General features: G+C 38.6%; 1 protein-coding gene across 3 annotated transcripts in view; it reads right to left on the bottom strand.

Moving 5' to 3' along the window:
• BRINP3 (BMP/retinoic acid inducible neural specific 3) overlaps nucleotides 1-16,695 on the bottom strand; it is a 319,206-nt gene that overhangs the window by 72,029 nt on the left and 230,482 nt on the right. For all 3 annotated transcript variants that reach the window (XM_045026029.1, XM_045026030.1, XM_045026028.1), the window contains 2 exons: nucleotides 11,536-11,641; nucleotides 7,971-8,207 (listed from right to left, as the gene is read on the bottom strand). In XM_045026029.1, coding sequence (XP_044881964.1) covers nucleotides 7,971-8,207; nucleotides 11,536-11,641 — 343 coding nt within the window. The remainder of the gene's footprint in view (nucleotides 1-7,970; nucleotides 8,208-11,535; nucleotides 11,642-16,695) is intronic.

Raw genomic sequence — 16,695 nt, 5'->3', positions numbered from 1 at the left:
AAAAATAAATGGGGAGTAAGCATTCTGTGCACAGCACAGGATGAAAATAAAATATCAGGATGGAAAAAGATTTTATTTTCAGGTTTTCAGAAGTTATAAATAACTTAAAACATGATTATGAAAATGGCATATATTTGATGAGATGTCACAATTTTCATAAATAGTCTTAATAATCCTGCCATCCACATCTTCATATTTGCTTTTTTAAAACAGTCTTCCTTTATATTATTATTATTTTAAAACGTGAAGTGCAGTGTCAACAATTAATTTACAATAGTCAATGTAATTTTCTTTTAAGAAACTAGGACTGGAAAGGAGCTCATGAGTCATTGCATCTAATCCCTTGCTATCCTAGCAACTACATTTAGATGCCACTGAGCAGCCCACATGCATCAGCATTCATGTCATGCTCCTTGTCAGTACCGGTCCTGGGCCAGGGAAGCTAACAATCCAATCAGCGGACCAGATTCAGTGATGAATCTGGTCACGTGCCACCTGACGCACGTTGCGCATACACTAAGAAGAAGTATCAGTACGTTTCTTTTATTTCTGTGAATTTTGTGGAAAATTGTTACTATCTTTTGGTAACACTTTTTTTTCATGTAAGTGCTCAGTGATTTGAAACTATTTATATGGAATGTTGCTAGGTATTGTACAGTTCTGTGGTACTATAGACAATTTCTGCTTGGGCACCACTCAAACCTATCTTAAGTTATTGTTATTAATAAAATACATCTTGATAAGGATATTTCTTCCACTAAGTACTGTACAAATATAGATAGATAGCTCCTGCCCCCGTGATCATGGGTTTAGGCTTTCAAAGGGATAAGTTCTGTGCTGAAAATTATGTGTGTGCTTAAGTGCTTTCCCGAATGTTGTTATAAGTACAGGTAATACTGGAAAGGTTACACAATTTTTAAACCCATTTGTAGCTGGCATAACTTCAGAGGCATTGTATATGTCAAAATAGGCACAATTTATTGTACATAAAAAGGGGGTAAATGAAAAATGGATTTGTTTTGACCAAAAGAGCACTCTCTTTATGCCACTGTTAAAATACAGCTTCTTAGAATATTCTTCTCATGGAGGATCATGCTTAAACATGAATTCAGCCAAGGTCCTTGAGACACTAATGAAATGTACTAAGAATTTAGGATGAACAGTTTCAGCATGAATTTTTGATAAGAAAACAGCTGCTCATCTTGCAAGGGTGGTAGCGAAGTCTGAAGGCCAGAAGATATGACTGTGTGTATAAGATATGATAAGGAATAAGCAGATGGCTTAGAGTAAACAATTCAAAATAGCTGTCAGTTCTTTGGGTGAAAACACAATATGTTTTCTGATATTAAGAGGTTACATGAAACTCAAAAAACTAACTGTGTTTTGAGTTTCTGGAGGGAAACTACATTGATAAAGCCAGCCAAGGACATTGTGAGAAAAGCAATACACTACTGGAAATGTTCCTTGCCCAAAATGGGATTTGAGTTCTTGTAAGATGTCAGAAACGAGTGTGTTAAAGGACATTTTGTATTTGAATTTTGTTAGCCTACCAAATCTTTATTAATCATCATTGTCCTATGGAGAAATTGCTACTAGCTATGAATTGTTCATGGAAAAATCATCCATAGCTCAGAGGTACCTTTCTGGCATAAGACACCTGATTTTTTCCAAAAATGTGTATGCTAATTGCTCACCTAATTTGGTGTGCATTTAACATGATTGCATGCACCAATCTGTTATCTGTGTCTGCAAGAGGTTTATTAGATATACACAATAACTGGCTATATGCATGTGCCACTGCAGTATGTACGTACAAATTTGACTTTCAACTGTACTTAAATTCTGGCATATACATTTTGCTAAATCAGGCCTTAAAATTCTATCTAGGAGAAAACTTTATAAGCTCTCTACTTTTCTTAGGGAGCAGTGGAGCTAAGAGAACCATTTTGAGGTTTTTTGTTGTTGTTGTTTTGTTTTTTAAAATTAATTAGTACTAGAGATCCAGAAGGAGACTTTCAAAGGCACAAATAGTAGTTAGGCACTGAACTGGTATTTTATGCCTTTGAACATCTACAAATCTACCCTTTAATTGTTTTATCTGAAACAGACAAAGGAGAGAGAACACTGACAGCAGACAAGTAGTCTCAAAGAGAATGCTTGCAGTCTTATTCTTTAGGACGAATTCTGGCCATGGATACATGTGTGTGACCCCTGTTGAACTCAACAGCAATTACAGATCTGTTATCAGAGGCAGAGTTTCTCTGTTTGATGACACGCTTATTATATATTTAAACTAAAGTGGAATGGAAAGCAGGAGAGTTAGAAAACTCATAAACTCACATATTCATGTTTGCCTGGATTTGAATTACATAAATAACACTGGATGAAATCTGTTTTGTGCACTACAGGGGTAGTGCATTGGGCTGTGACTGAAAGGAGCACAAGTTCTAGTCTTTAATTCAATAATAATATGCTGTGTGACCTTAGACAAATTATTTCCCCTCCCATCATCACTGTCTTGTCTATTTAGAGTCTAGGCTCATTAGGACAAGAAAATAAAAGGCTTCTGCACCCCCTTTATGCCCTTAAATCCATTAAAATGGGATGTTGGCCTGAGGAAGGACTACAGGAATTTCTCCTGTTTGCTGCAGGGAAATTAAATGTGAGCTATTTAAAATGAAATTTTTGACAGTTTTTCCTGAAATATGCTATTAATATGTATTAAATAATATCTCCTATGCTGCAGAATATCCAAAGCATTCATAATGTTTCATAATTATCAGTTTTAATAGAAAGTTGACATTAAGTGAAATTTCTGTTGGAAATTAGTAATATGATTTATGATTTATGCAGATTTTGTCATTCCCCACAGAAACTCCACTATCTTCTGTCAAACATTGTCACTTTTCCCCCCAGATTCAGAACAGTACCAAATGCTGGACATTTTTCACCTATATTGTCCTTGCTTTCAGTGTATGTCTTTATACAAAATATTCAAAAAATGTAAGGCCGAGATTTTCAAAGATTGCCTTAGGGATTTAGACACTCATATCTCACTATATTGTCTACATTTATTGAAATAAATTGAAGAGATAAGGGTGTGTGAGGGGTCGATGGAAATGGTTTAATGGAATTCCTATTAATAATTTATCTACTCTCATATTGTTTAAGGAATAAACCTAGTAATAATTACCAACATGCTGTGTTAATGTTAAACTGACATGCAGATCAATATCACAATTTTAAATATAGTTGAACTGCCAATTTTTTATAAATGTAGGGCTCCAGTATTAGCGATTTTTCCCTTGACATTATGTTCACTGCACACTGAGAGTGCACTGTGAGTGGGTTTCACTTCTTTCTTGTCCTATTGATACATTTAGTAATCTCTTTCCGAGATACTGAAAACTATAAGGCTAGACATCACAAATGTGTGGCTAAGTCTGAATTTGATGGGGATAGAGTAGCCTGCTTTCCAGATATTGATTAAAAAGGGGTATATTTGCAGCCATTGCTTTGACTATACATAAGTGGTGAAAAGTCCAGGTGAATACTAAAGCTGTAGACTGTTTGAATAATCTCTGGCCAGATTCCCTCAATGATGGGTGGTGATATAAGGGTTATAGAGGTGTTGAGTTGTTCAAAATGACATCCCTCTCCCCTCACTCGATATTTCCTGGATGTAGCGTCAGTGAATTGCTCTTCATCTACTTTCAGACTTCAACCAAGCTCTCCCTTAGCTGAGAGATGGCGCTGATTGCATCTGTTGGGAGGGAAGGTGCTATTGAGGTCTGGGTATTTTTGAATTGTGTATTGCTCAGTCCATAGGAAAAAAAACAGGTTTTATACTCAGTTATCAAGACTCCAATGGGGCACAAAGATCTTCCCAAGCATCCATGTTGTTTAGGGAAATAATCTTCTCCTTCATGGTGGACTGCCCAAGGTTGTTACTGCTGCAGTGAAACTTAACTGTGTGTGACTCAAGGATCTCATTTAAACAAGCTGTCTTTATCTCGCTAGTAACCCCAATAAATTCCACGGAGTAGAGCTGAAGCTAAGTTTTAGCTGTCTTTCTATCCAATATTTCTCTGGCCTGGTGTAAGGGGCTGCCCTCCCCCTAGAATACCACATGTATTATTAGATGGATACTGCCCATTGATGTTCAGTAATTCTCATTGACATTATTTATTAAAATAGACTCCTGATAAATAACTAACCGAAACATTCCTGTTGGTTAATATCCAGGGGAAAGCAGCTATTCATAACCACACTGATGCATCTCTGCCTTATTAAATGAAGTCACTTTATTCTTCTCAACAAAAGGAGAAGAGGTGTTTAGATAGTAAGCTCTTTTGGGGGCAAGAACAGTCTTTGTACAGAAGCTAGCACAATGGAGTCCCAGTCCATGAGTGAGGCTTCTAGGTGCTATTGCAGTATAAATAATACTGCTTGGGTAAGATGCAGCAACAAAAGAAAATCTGCAATACCATAGAGGCTATGGAAAGACCATTATTTTTACTGGGAAACTTGTCATTGACCTAAATATTCAGCAGCAAAATCAACATGGTACCATAAGAGATATGATATGTAGCACCTTAATACATTACACTCTGAGACAAACAAAAAGGGATGTTACTTACTTGTAACTGAGGTTCTTTGAGATGGACTTTGCATATTCCCACACTTGGAATATGTACTCAATGGTCCAGCCTTCTATTGTTAGTGACTGTTAAAGCACTTGTGAGACCCCACTCTCATGACTCCCCTTATCACTCCAGCACATTCTCAGGATGGGGCTATAAAAGGGAGCACTGTAGCAGTTGTCATCTCAGTTCTTCCCACCATTAATGCACCTCAGTGCTTTCCACCATTAATGACACTAGTGCTCCTTAGAGGGGAAGAAGGGTTGGAATGGTGGATATGCAGAGTCCATCTCAAAGAACAAGTAAATAACAAGTAAATAACCTTAATTTCTTCTTCGAGTGTCCTCTGCATAGTCCCACACTTGGGAAGGTTTAGTCAACGGTAATCAGAGTAGGATGGGGGGATAAAGAGCCTTAATTTAAATAAGGATTGAAGAACTGATCTGCCAAAATGGGCATCTGATCTGGTTTAGATATCTATCACATAATGCTTACTAAAAGCATGCATAGATCTCTACATCAATCTTTACCAATTTCAGCAAGGGGGACATGTTTTAAATATCCCGGATCCAACAAGGAGACAATTGGAGATACTACTGATGTGGGGATCTACAAAAGAGGTGATACAGCTCTCCTATGAGAGAAAGTAGGTCTTCGGGTCAGGGTGGAGGGGAAGCATAAGCAACAATCCAGGTGGTGAAGTTATCTACCTTTTGTTTCTTGTGAGCAGGAAGAGACACTGCAGGCTTCATTATCCATGCGTCTCTTTCCTTGTCTCTGTAAAGATCCAACAGAATCTGAGGAGTGCAGTTTGGAGTGAAATTGTGCAGTTATAACAACAGACAGTATTGGTGCCGGGGTAGTATTCAGATCCAACAACTGACATAAAAGGATGGTCAGATGACCCCATATCTTTATGACTCCAATCCCTTCTTCAGGTCTGCATGTTCATGGTCCAAGAGACTGAGTCCCCAGTATAGGGAGTGGCCCCAGGTACTGACAAGTGTTTTGTTTTGACTTTTTTCCCCCTTCTTCAGATCTTTGGATCTGGAGTTTCAGTCACAGATTGGTAATTGTCCAGACGTGTTTCCATCATGGACTTGTACCCTGTAGGAATCAAATCTGTGGGTTTAATCAGAGAGTGCCCAGTCTTTAGAGCTAGATCCTGATAGTTTAGAATAGAAGGCTTCCTGGAACTGTAGGGTACTGGAGCTGATTCAAGGCTTTTATCCATTTTGTCTGGAACCTTAGAAATCTCTGACCTGGAAGATTTAACTGATGAGGCTTTCTGTAGTAGGAGGGACTGAAGGCTATTTTGCCTCTTGTTTCTAGCTTCTGCTGTGAAGTTTCTGCAGCCAGAAGGAGAAAGCCCTTCTCCAAAGCACTTCAGACAGAGAGTGAGAGTGTCCAGTGCTGGGAAGGCAACAGGACATAGAGTGCATCTCTTGAACCCGTACTTCTTGGTTTTTGGATCCGCTAACAACAGTAACTATAACTGTCTAACTACAAACACTTAATACTAAACTAACATGCTAGAGCATTGAGGGGAGGGGCAAAATGGGATGAACAAGAACTCTAACAGACACTACTAGTAGAAGGCTCCACCATTCATTGGCACAAGTCAGCACATGTCCCAAGAGCGGCCACTCAAAGAAGTACAGTCATCTACAGATAAAATGCAGCTCAAAGGAAAATATTTTCAGACAGAAACACATCAAGGCACTTGTTGCCAGGTGGCTTCATCTGTCCTTCTTGAATTGCTAACCAATATCACCTCCCATTCAAACAGGACAATATATGGGTAGGCAAAACTACAGCTTGTCAGTACCTACAATGTAATTGTACTGATGTATAATGTTCTAAGTGAAGGTGTGAGTTCAGAAATGTACAAAGATGTCAAAATGGAGGAATTTCAAAGAAGGATGCTTTATAAAAAACAACAAACAAATATATGAATATTTTAAATAATGATTGATTCATAGCATCCTCTCAGAACTCCGTGGTCCACATCCTCATTTCAGGAGCAGGACCAGTGCTAGCGCCTTGAGCTGACATTTTCAAAGGAGACTAAGAGAATTAGGCATCCAAATCCCATTGAAAGTCAGTGGGAGTTGGATGATTAACAGCTTTAGGCTTCTTTGAATTCCCCAGCCTCAATTAATTCTGATTGGTCAAAGAGAAATTAGGGTATTTTTCATTACAACAATTAATATAGAAAACATAGTACTTATAAATTTCCCCCTCTCCATTTATACTCAAGCATTTTAGTGTTGAGTCTTTTTCTCCGCTAGTTTCCAGTTCTTACATTGCCTTTTTTTTCTCTCAGTCCTGTCACCCCCAGACTATATCTTTCCTGTCTGCCATACATTTTATTTCATTCTACAATTTCCACTTTTCTCTACTCCTCCCTCACATCCCTTCACTTCTATTTTTCGGCCTGATATTTTTTTCCCCGAGCTCTCTTTCCTTTTCCTGCCAGCTGGCTAGACAGCTGTTCCTGATAATACTGAGTGAATGAGTTGTGAAAACAGTTGTTCAGAAGCCAATTTTACCTGCAGTTTCCATTCTCTATGGGACTGGAAGTCCTGGGGATGAGAAGGAGGGAAATGGTGTGTGAAACAAACCCTGATGTTTAGAAAAAAAGCCAGTGTGACACAGAATGTGGTGGGGGAATGAGATGGAACTAGTCCAGTTTAAACAGTCCCCATGGCATTGTAGAGAAGCGTTTGGAGTAGCAATTCTTACAAGTCCATGTTAATTTAGGGGCAAATCCAATCCCCAGTGACCAGCCCAAATATTCCAGCTGGGTATAGCAGATCTCAACAGCAGTGTGGGGGTAGGAAGTGTGAAAGGAATCTTCCACTTAAGGCTGCAAAGCAGAGGTGGGCTGTAGTGACAGCTACAGTTCTAGTGTATTTCTGCTGCAGAAGGAAAGACTTAGAATCTATGTAACAGTGAATTGGCCAATGCTGACCCTTCTCTGATCTGTCTCCTCCCCTTCCCATATAGTCATTCACGCTGCCATGGAAAGGGCCCTCATGGAGCTCGGCTTCACCACTTACAGGAGATAAGTATTCTCTGAGCCGCCTGCCAAAATCCAAAAATAATTCCACTGCCCTCACCACCATTGGAGGTTGGGGTAGCATTTGTCCTATAGGGATCAAGGAGTTATAATGAGTAAGGCACAGATCCAGCAAAGCATTGAAGCATATGCTTACCTTTAAGCACATACATAGTCCCAGGGGCTTCAAAGGAACTGCTCACCCCTCATTAAGGAAATTCTGTGATGTTAAGTAACACAAATACAAATATTTAAAAAGATCACACCTGACTCTTCAAATTCGCTGTTGTAAGCATTCCAGGTTTCACTTATGCGAAGCAGGGTTTCCTCCATGGCTTGAATGTCCATGTATGGACAGTTGCACTCTGGGAATTTGGGGCCACACTGACACCAGCAATCATTATCTTTGCAGATAAACTCCCCCTCTGAATTGCAGGCAATATAACTCAAAGCTGCCTGCACAAAACGCTCCTGCAGATATTCAGGCAGGACGAGCTGAAGACCTTTAGAAAATAAAATAGGAATAACCTCATTTAAATGTGAGATAGGGTTGACGCAAACTGATTCAACAGTCTACATATCATGTTGACAAAGTAACATTTTAGATACAGAAGGAAACTATGTGGCCTAATTAGGTCAATTTACCCATCTGTCTAGCATTCCCACTATATAGTATTTTTCGTTCTCAAGGATTAACCTCAGATGAATTCCTTATTTCCATCTGAGTGCAGAATATCAATCCTAGTAACCTGTGCTCTCCAGATAGAAGGTTTACTGGAGTTCTTTCCTTCTGAGGAGACTGTCAGTAAAAAAAAAAAAAAAAAGTGTGAGGGATGGATTATATCAACCTTGCATTGTTAAGAATTGATGAATAAATAGCCAGAGTCATAAGGGCATTTCAGTAGCAAAAAAAATGGAGTGAAATTACAATCTTGATATTAGCAGTTAATGTAAACTTTGGAAAAATGGATGTAGAGAAACCAAGGATAGGGGGAAAAGGGAAGCAAACGGGGAAAAAAAAAGTGTAGTCGCACATTATCCTTAATGCATTTTTGTTGTTTCCTTTTCTGTCCATAAAGCTGTGAAGACAAATGAGGAAGAACAGAAACTGTGAGCTAAAACCACCACCCTTTTTTTAATTTATATGCTTATGCTTCATTCTGTTATCATTTAAATGTAGGTGTTTAGTGTCTTAATAGTATGCTGCAAAAATATAAGTATGATGATTCATAGTCAACTGTATTTCTATGATGTTGCACAAAATACAATTGAAGATTTGCTATCGGTTTTTATTAAGTGCTGAGAACCCAGTTCTCACTGGGAGTGCCTCAAGGGGGCACACTCAGCACCTTGCAGGATTGGGTCCACAGGGCCAGATCCATTATTCCAAGATTCCTGTTGACTTCAGGAGATATTAGATCAGGACCAAAATGATTACCATCAAACTGGTTTGTATGTCTCAGAAGGGATTTTCAAAATGTCTAAGTGAGTTAGGAGCACAAGTCCTGCTGAAGGTCAATGAGACTTGTAGGGTAAATTTTCAGAGGCACAAATCAGGGTTAGGCCCCAAACTCTCACTGAAAGTCAGTGGGGGTTGGGGCTAAGTGCCCCTGCCCTTGAAAAAATCTCCCTGTGCTCCTAACTATTTGGGGCTTTTGAAAATCCCGCTCCTTGTTCTGAAAAAGTGAAAGTGCAATACACACTTTCACAGTTAAATACATCTTATTTGTTTTTTTAATATATGTAATTATCCAGAATTCTTGCAACCGGAAATTAAGATCTACTTTATAATAACTGAGTATTATTTGCATGATGCCAATGAGTAGCATGATTATATGGTAATTACTGAATTCTAATTTAGTTATGGCTGTCAGTCATGCTAGTTACAATATTAAACAGCAACAATAAAATACAGCCAGCTACCTTATTAATATTAATCATTTGCCAAAGCTTTGGGGCCAGATTGTGATACTCTAAGTATCTAACTCCACAAGCGGTCTGACTGGAATCAATGGGAATACTTGCAGAGCAAATTGCTTTTCAGTGTGAAGAAGAGTATCATAATCTAGTCCATAGATTAACAGGTTATTTGTTATATATGCCTCTGCTATACAGGAGCTTGTTCAAGTTCACAGGAAAATCTTCCTTGTTTTTAATACATTAATAAATAATAATATTATATAGTTTTGCAAGTTTAAAGCCATATCGCAATGGTTTGAGAACACTGATGCCATTGCTAAAACCAGTTGTTACTTAGGCATGATTGTAAACATATCAACATACTTCTGAAAAGCCTTGAAGTTGCAAAGTGAAAAGAAAATCTCAGTAGGCAATCCCAAGCCTTTGTTCAACATGACTACATTAAATATAAAATAGTTTAAGCAGCAATAACATTATGATTTTTAAAGCTAATCCAATGGCATGTATCAAATCTGTCTTTGATTCACGTAATAACCACTTTTCTACCTATTTTATTGACAAATGTGAGTGATCAAAGAGCATTCCAAAATGGCAAATTATTTCTGCAGATACAGTGGAAGAGGTGAGCCCCCATATAAATAACATAATCTATCCAATTGTATTATGCCTTAAAAATATCATGTGATGTTTAATCTATGCTGTCCTTAATGTCCTCATAAACAGCTAGCCAGACAGATGTAGGAGAAAAAAGAATGTGGACATATTCAACAGGGAGATAAAATAATCCTGATAGTCTATCTTGATAACTGAAGAACACTTTTTTATAGTATATTTTGCCAATTTATGGCCTGATACTGCAAACATTTAATACAAGTAGTAATTGAGCAGCTCAGTGGAAATTAGGGGTGCTACTTGCACATGTAGACATTGCATTAGCAGCAAGTGTTTGCAGGGCTGGAGCCTTAATTTGCAAAATGAGCCAAATCTTGATCCCTTTATACACCAAGTAATCCCACTCACGTGACTGGGCCTACTCAAATGAGTAAAGCAACTACAATTAGGTCTGTTAGCTGCAATAATACTGAACATCTATACACAGTACCCCTTGTGTAACTGATAAAAGCAATGATTAATGGCTAGATTCTGCCACCTTTGCTGATGTAGGGTTTTAGGCATGAGTAGATTTTTCAAAGGATTTAAGCACCTAAAGATCCACATAAGCACCTAATGGGATTTTCAAAAGTGATTATTCAGGATAGATGCCTCAGTTTCCTGGATTTTAATGGGAATTAGGCATATAACCTTTTGGGGGTATTTTTGCCATAGACTCTATGGCCCAGATTTTCAAAGATATTTAAGCACCTGAAGAAGCAGATAGGTACCTAACACCCATTGATTTTAATTGCAAGTAAGTGCCTAACAAGTTTATTTTCTTTTGAAAATCTCACTAGGCAACTAAATACTTCTGAAAATCTGGCTCCAGGTGCCCATCTGCATCTTTAGGCACCTATATACCTTTAAAACTGTGGCCTAAATTTACTCTTCAAATAGTCCCATCAATTTCAATTGGGACTACTCAATATGAGCCAGGATGTAATAATGGGCCTAAATGTCATTTCCTGTTCAGTGTACACTTTGGAAGTTTTGGCTGGGTAAAGAGTGCATACATGGTTGATTGCTAAATAAGGCTGTAAAATGTTAACAGACTTACATTATTTTCTGATCAGTACTGACATTCTTTCTAGTTCAAACACAACATGAGTTACTGACACTTCCTTCACTTTGTCCACAATGTGCTTATTGGACAAAAAATTAGGGAAACGACCTTTTTTGAGGGCAGCAAAGGTTAAAAAAGAGAAAAAAATATATCCTCCTGTTCCATAAAAAAATAACAAAATTGCACCTACTTACCTTGTAACTGAATCTTATTTTCAGGACTCTGAACCAGAACAGAACTGACAGAATCTAGGTTGTCATAGTTACTGCAGCCAAGAGGACCAGTCCGGGTTTCTGTTACCTAATGGCAAGAGAATGGAAAACCATTTGCTACATTATACAAAACAAGCTACGGCATTAAAAGTTTGTTTAATGAAACTCCCATCCAAATCAGCAGGTTGTATATTTTGTATGCTGACAATGCAACATTCTCTCATTTTATCAGCTAAAAGTATCACTACAAATATTTTACCGGTATTATTAAATTTTTTGGTGTCATTTCCATAGCAAAGGATTCCTTAAAATAAGCTTTATCAGCCCAAGAACTTAAGGGATGTTACATTTCTTCATGGCTGAGTGTTAATGTGAGTTCACTATAAGTTAACCTATAGCTTGCACCAAAGTTAATTCTCATACCAGTGCATAAAGCAGTAGGAAACTCTGCACTAGAGATGTGAAGATTGATTCTGATCTTACTCATTCCACTCTTACACAAGACTAATTCCACTGACTTCAGTGGATAGGCTCCTGATTTATTTCAGTGTAACTTAGCAGAAAATAAGGTTTTTGAACTCTAGTGTTACCTTTTATGAAGTTTTCTTACAAAAGCTCCTGAACTTGTTGGATACCTTTCAATTAGGAGATGATCTAAAATAAGGCCAGTCTCCTATAGAAATTCAAGCTGTTTGTAATCAGAGGCACCAGTGATGTCTAACTACAGAGTCAAATCACAGCTGAACTGATCAAAGCACGATAATTCCAGATGGGGCTGTGTGATGGGGGGTGAGGCTGAGGCACTGGAAGGAAAGAGATGGGACTGGGGACATGAAGTTTATTTAATTAATGGCTGTGAAAAGAATCTCAGACAAAGTGAGTAATTCTGCATACTTTATGCAGTAACATGAAGATATTTTTTAAGCTTTGTAAAACTATGTTAAGGGCTAGATCGTGACTTCAGGCACAGCTCTGTGTAAAGGATGGTACCTAATTTAGATACCCAGCACCAGCCCTTTGAGGCAAGGAGTCACATTTGCCCCATTTCCTCCTTGCACACAGGAGCTGGTAACTTACCACTAGTTTTTACCTGAGCTTTTTCAGGGACAGCACAATGATTCCTGCCCCTCCCTATGGCATAGACTGTAAACTGACAATCGAGCCTTGAATCCATAACTGAGGATAGGAATCTTGTGAGAAAACTGTTCTTGTGATGTTTCCAGTATGGCTGAGACTGTTCCCCTGGGTATTTCTACTTTCAATTCCATCTGACATCTTGATGCACAAGAACTGTTAGCTTGTTCAGTAAGTTGAACTCTCCTTCTAACCGAAAGTAAGTTGAAGTGCAATTTCCATTTGAGCCAAAAGTTCAGGTTGTTTTGTTTCCAAATTGTTTTCAATCCCTACTACTTTTTCTTTAGACATTAGTGCAGTTAGTAGAGTTAATTCCAGCAATTAGGACTTTGCTTTTCTTAATTAATGACAGGCATGGAAAGACAAAAATAAAACAGTATAATTCAGGTTTGTTTGTTTGTTTACAATGGTGATTGTTTTATTTAAGTTGGATCCCTAACCTATGAATAGAAAGTCAACACACAACAAAAAATAAACTGATTCTTATGGAGCCTAATTCATTACTGAGGCCCCTTTACACCAATTCTGCCAGTGTAAACCTGTCAGTCCCAGCTTCTGGGGATTCCATTGCTGTTAGAGGTTCAGTAGGTGTAGTTGTCGCTATGCCACCCCACTGCAAGAGCTCCCTGGCAAGCAGGTGTGCTGGTGTTATGGCCATGGCTATCATGCTGCTGTACTACAGTTATTCTATGATGCTGAACTAGGCCAGAGGGGCTACTGGCAATTTGGGCAGCATCTCAAACTTCTCTAGTCTGCACAGGGAGGCCAAAGAAGCAACCAACACCTTTGAGACAGAGAAGGTGAAAAGGTTGTGCAAAGCTACCTTCTCTCCCTACCAAAGTCCTGCTCCAATCTCATATCAGGTGCAGTACTGAATTAGGCTCTGGAGTTTGATTGGCTTTCCATCTGAGAGCAGGCAGAAAGAGAAAGGAGAAGCTAGAACAAAAGTAATACAAAGCACTGTTCTTGCAATCTCCCCCAGCTATGTTACTTTAGGATCTCTTGGAGAAGGAGCCTAAGTTATGAGGTTGGGGAACTTGATTTCAAGATCCACACTTAAAATAAGCAAATGCATTAGATAAATCAGTTACATATTGTCAGTTCAGGTGAAGTCTTTTAAGCAGGAGAAATATTGTACTTTAAAAAGCTCTTGTAAAAAAATTAGGAGATTCTCTTTATCTTCCTATTGCTAACCTTAAAAACACCATGTAGTCCCCTACATTTAAAAGCTGCTTCACACACACATTGTTCTGTAGTAGCCTGTGAACCACCACCACCACCTGCAAAGTAGATATGGCTGTGGGTCATACCCCTCAGCTCTGAAAGGCATTGCACTTGATTATCCTTTGCCCTGAACCTGTGCAAAGTGAATATAAAAAAAACACTGCTATTCTGATTTGTTAGCTGCTTATGCCCATTTTATACTCAGAGCAATGGAGACTCAGGCCCATTGGGTCTGGAGGCAGGTTCAATGTCTTTAGAAGCACTCCGGGAACGTATGCAGCATTGACCTTCTGCAGTTATGTCTGCACTGCAGCTGGCAGGGTGCCTCCCTGCATGGGTACAGAGACACATGCTACCCTGCTCAAGTTAGCATGCTAAAAATAGCATGGGTGTTTTAGGCTAGCCACCAGCGTACAAGCCCACCTAACTCCTGGTTATGCTAGCTCAAGTAGAGCTAGCGTGTGTCTGTTAGAAGAGTGGAGACAGTGATTATTGTATTATTTATTCTATTTTTTTAAATATCATGGTTAATAATTTTAAAGACCCTTTTCCACATTGTGTTATTCTTAGACTGTTGGTTTTGAACCCATTTGTCTTTAAGGCAAGGTGACCCTACAATATAACTTTAAAAGTAGGATTTATGTGACCAAATGTATAATGCTTATTCATTCTCATTTACTGCTTGGCTCTCTTGAGGTATCAGACTAAGGAAGGTTAGTAATTAGCATCATTACAGACTCTCATTTTGTGCTTGCAGATTCATTTGTCATTCAGATGGATATTCAAGGCAATTCAATATAGGTGGGCATTACCACTGACTTGATTATGGGAGCATCAGAAGTTGCTTTGCTGAGGTCTGGGTGGGAAGGGCAAAATAGTTATCCATAAATTACCTTCAACTTCAGTGCTTATAACCAATCATGAAACTTAAAAAACAAAAACAAACCCGGTGTGTGTGTCCAAATAATTAGGGCTAGATTGTGATTTGGGTTACGTACCTGCAAATAGGTGCAAGGGGAGTACCGGTGAGCTGGCCCACCAGGAGTGTTTTAATGTGCTGCAAGTATAGGCCAGCAGCAATTAGTAGCACTCTCTTTCCTCTCTGGAACAAGGATGAAACAGGGAAGTGACTTGGACATGTGTCTCCATGTCACAGTACTTCCCAGGCTGCCTGAGTTGGTGCAGTGTATGCCCTACCCCTTGCTATGGGATGTGCCTAAAGTCACAGAACCAGACCTTCAGTTGCTGTAGCTTCATTGATGCCTGTGGAGTTATACCACTTTACCCTAGCTGAGGATCTGGCCCACAATCTACTCTTTCACTCAAAATTATATTGATTATATATATGTCATTTTGACTTTTGAAAAAGTAGAGCTTTCCTCTGATGAAACCCCTTCACCCTGCAATTCTTAGGTACCACATGCTACACATGGCATAGAATAATTTCTATTGTGAAACAAAAATGTAAGTCAGGCATTGTTGTGCATAAGGAAAAAAGACCAATAATGAAGCTGCCTGAAATTCTACCTCTCTAGAGGTGCTTGTTAACAGTGATCAAATTGATGTAGTTATATAAATTCCTGCTACAAACATACATATCCTACTGAACAGAGGGTGTATCCTGAGAAAGAATTGGAATAGTAGGGAAATGAAATTATAATAATTTACAAAAGCCACTTCCACTGTTTACTGCTGTATTTCTCCAAGTGCAAGCGGTTCATTTTTTTTTATGTTATTTTAATGACAAAGATGACTACAAGCATAGCAAATGGTCCAAACTGAATCCATTGGAGTCTCCCACTGCCACCTAAACTGGCATGAGTGTTGCCATTTACTTCTATGACGCCAGCATGATTCCAGTGATTGCATCAAGGCTGGCGGAGGAGGGGAAAATTAATGTATGTAATTGTCTTTCAGATGTAGAATTGTAATTGTACACACTGCATAGGAACTGTTAAGTCTGAAGGTAAACAGTATAAGGTAGCTATAAACAGTAGAGGATAATACATACAGTGTAATGCACAGCACACACTACAGTGGCAAGACTAATTTATAAGTGGTGGAAGATGAAAGAAAAGCATCTTGGTTTCACTCCTGTTCTATAAACACCATATCTATTGTCCACAAAGAACACGAGCTCACATAATAAAAATATTACAGAACAAAGCTGGTTATTAACCCAAAACCCCAAGAAACAAGAACTAAAGTTGCATAAACCAGTCTGATGTGAGGCAGGCAGGTTATTCTCAAGTGCCTTGTTTCCAAGGATTATCACGGCACAGGTTTCCCTGGGCAGCAGGGTTTTCAATTCCCAGAAATAAACTATAACATTTGGTATTAATGAGACAACTGCCTACCGTTTTCAGTCAGTTAAGACTCAGAACCATGGTGATAATGACCCAATTGTAAGTGCACTGAGAACATACCTCCTAGCTCTGCAGCAGGACTGAATTCTGTGATATCAGTAGGTAGTATTTCCCTAGGAAACTGTGTATTTTTTGTCAGTGATAATTAAGCCTATAACAAGGCTTTCCTACCAAAAGGGAAAAAAAGTATGCAGAGATTACTGATTCTTTTTAAAATTCATGCTGCTAATATTCCTAACTACTTGCCCATGGCAAGTCCCTATCTCATCTTGTGTGAAGAGTCTTTAAAAAGGTATATGGCTTCCAAGAAGGTAACTAAGCCAGCCCTTAGGAGAATGAGACAGTACCATTTATCTATGAACAAGCAGCTAAGTGCACATCCAACTTGGTGTTCACCAATACTGTTTAACATGTTAAA

Source organism: Mauremys mutica, chromosome 8 (assembly GCF_020497125.1).
Source record: "Mauremys mutica isolate MM-2020 ecotype Southern chromosome 8, ASM2049712v1, whole genome shotgun sequence".
NCBI classification, from domain to species: Eukaryota; Metazoa; Chordata; order Testudines; family Geoemydidae; genus Mauremys; species Mauremys mutica.
This window is presented reverse-complemented; position numbering and strand designations above follow the sequence as displayed.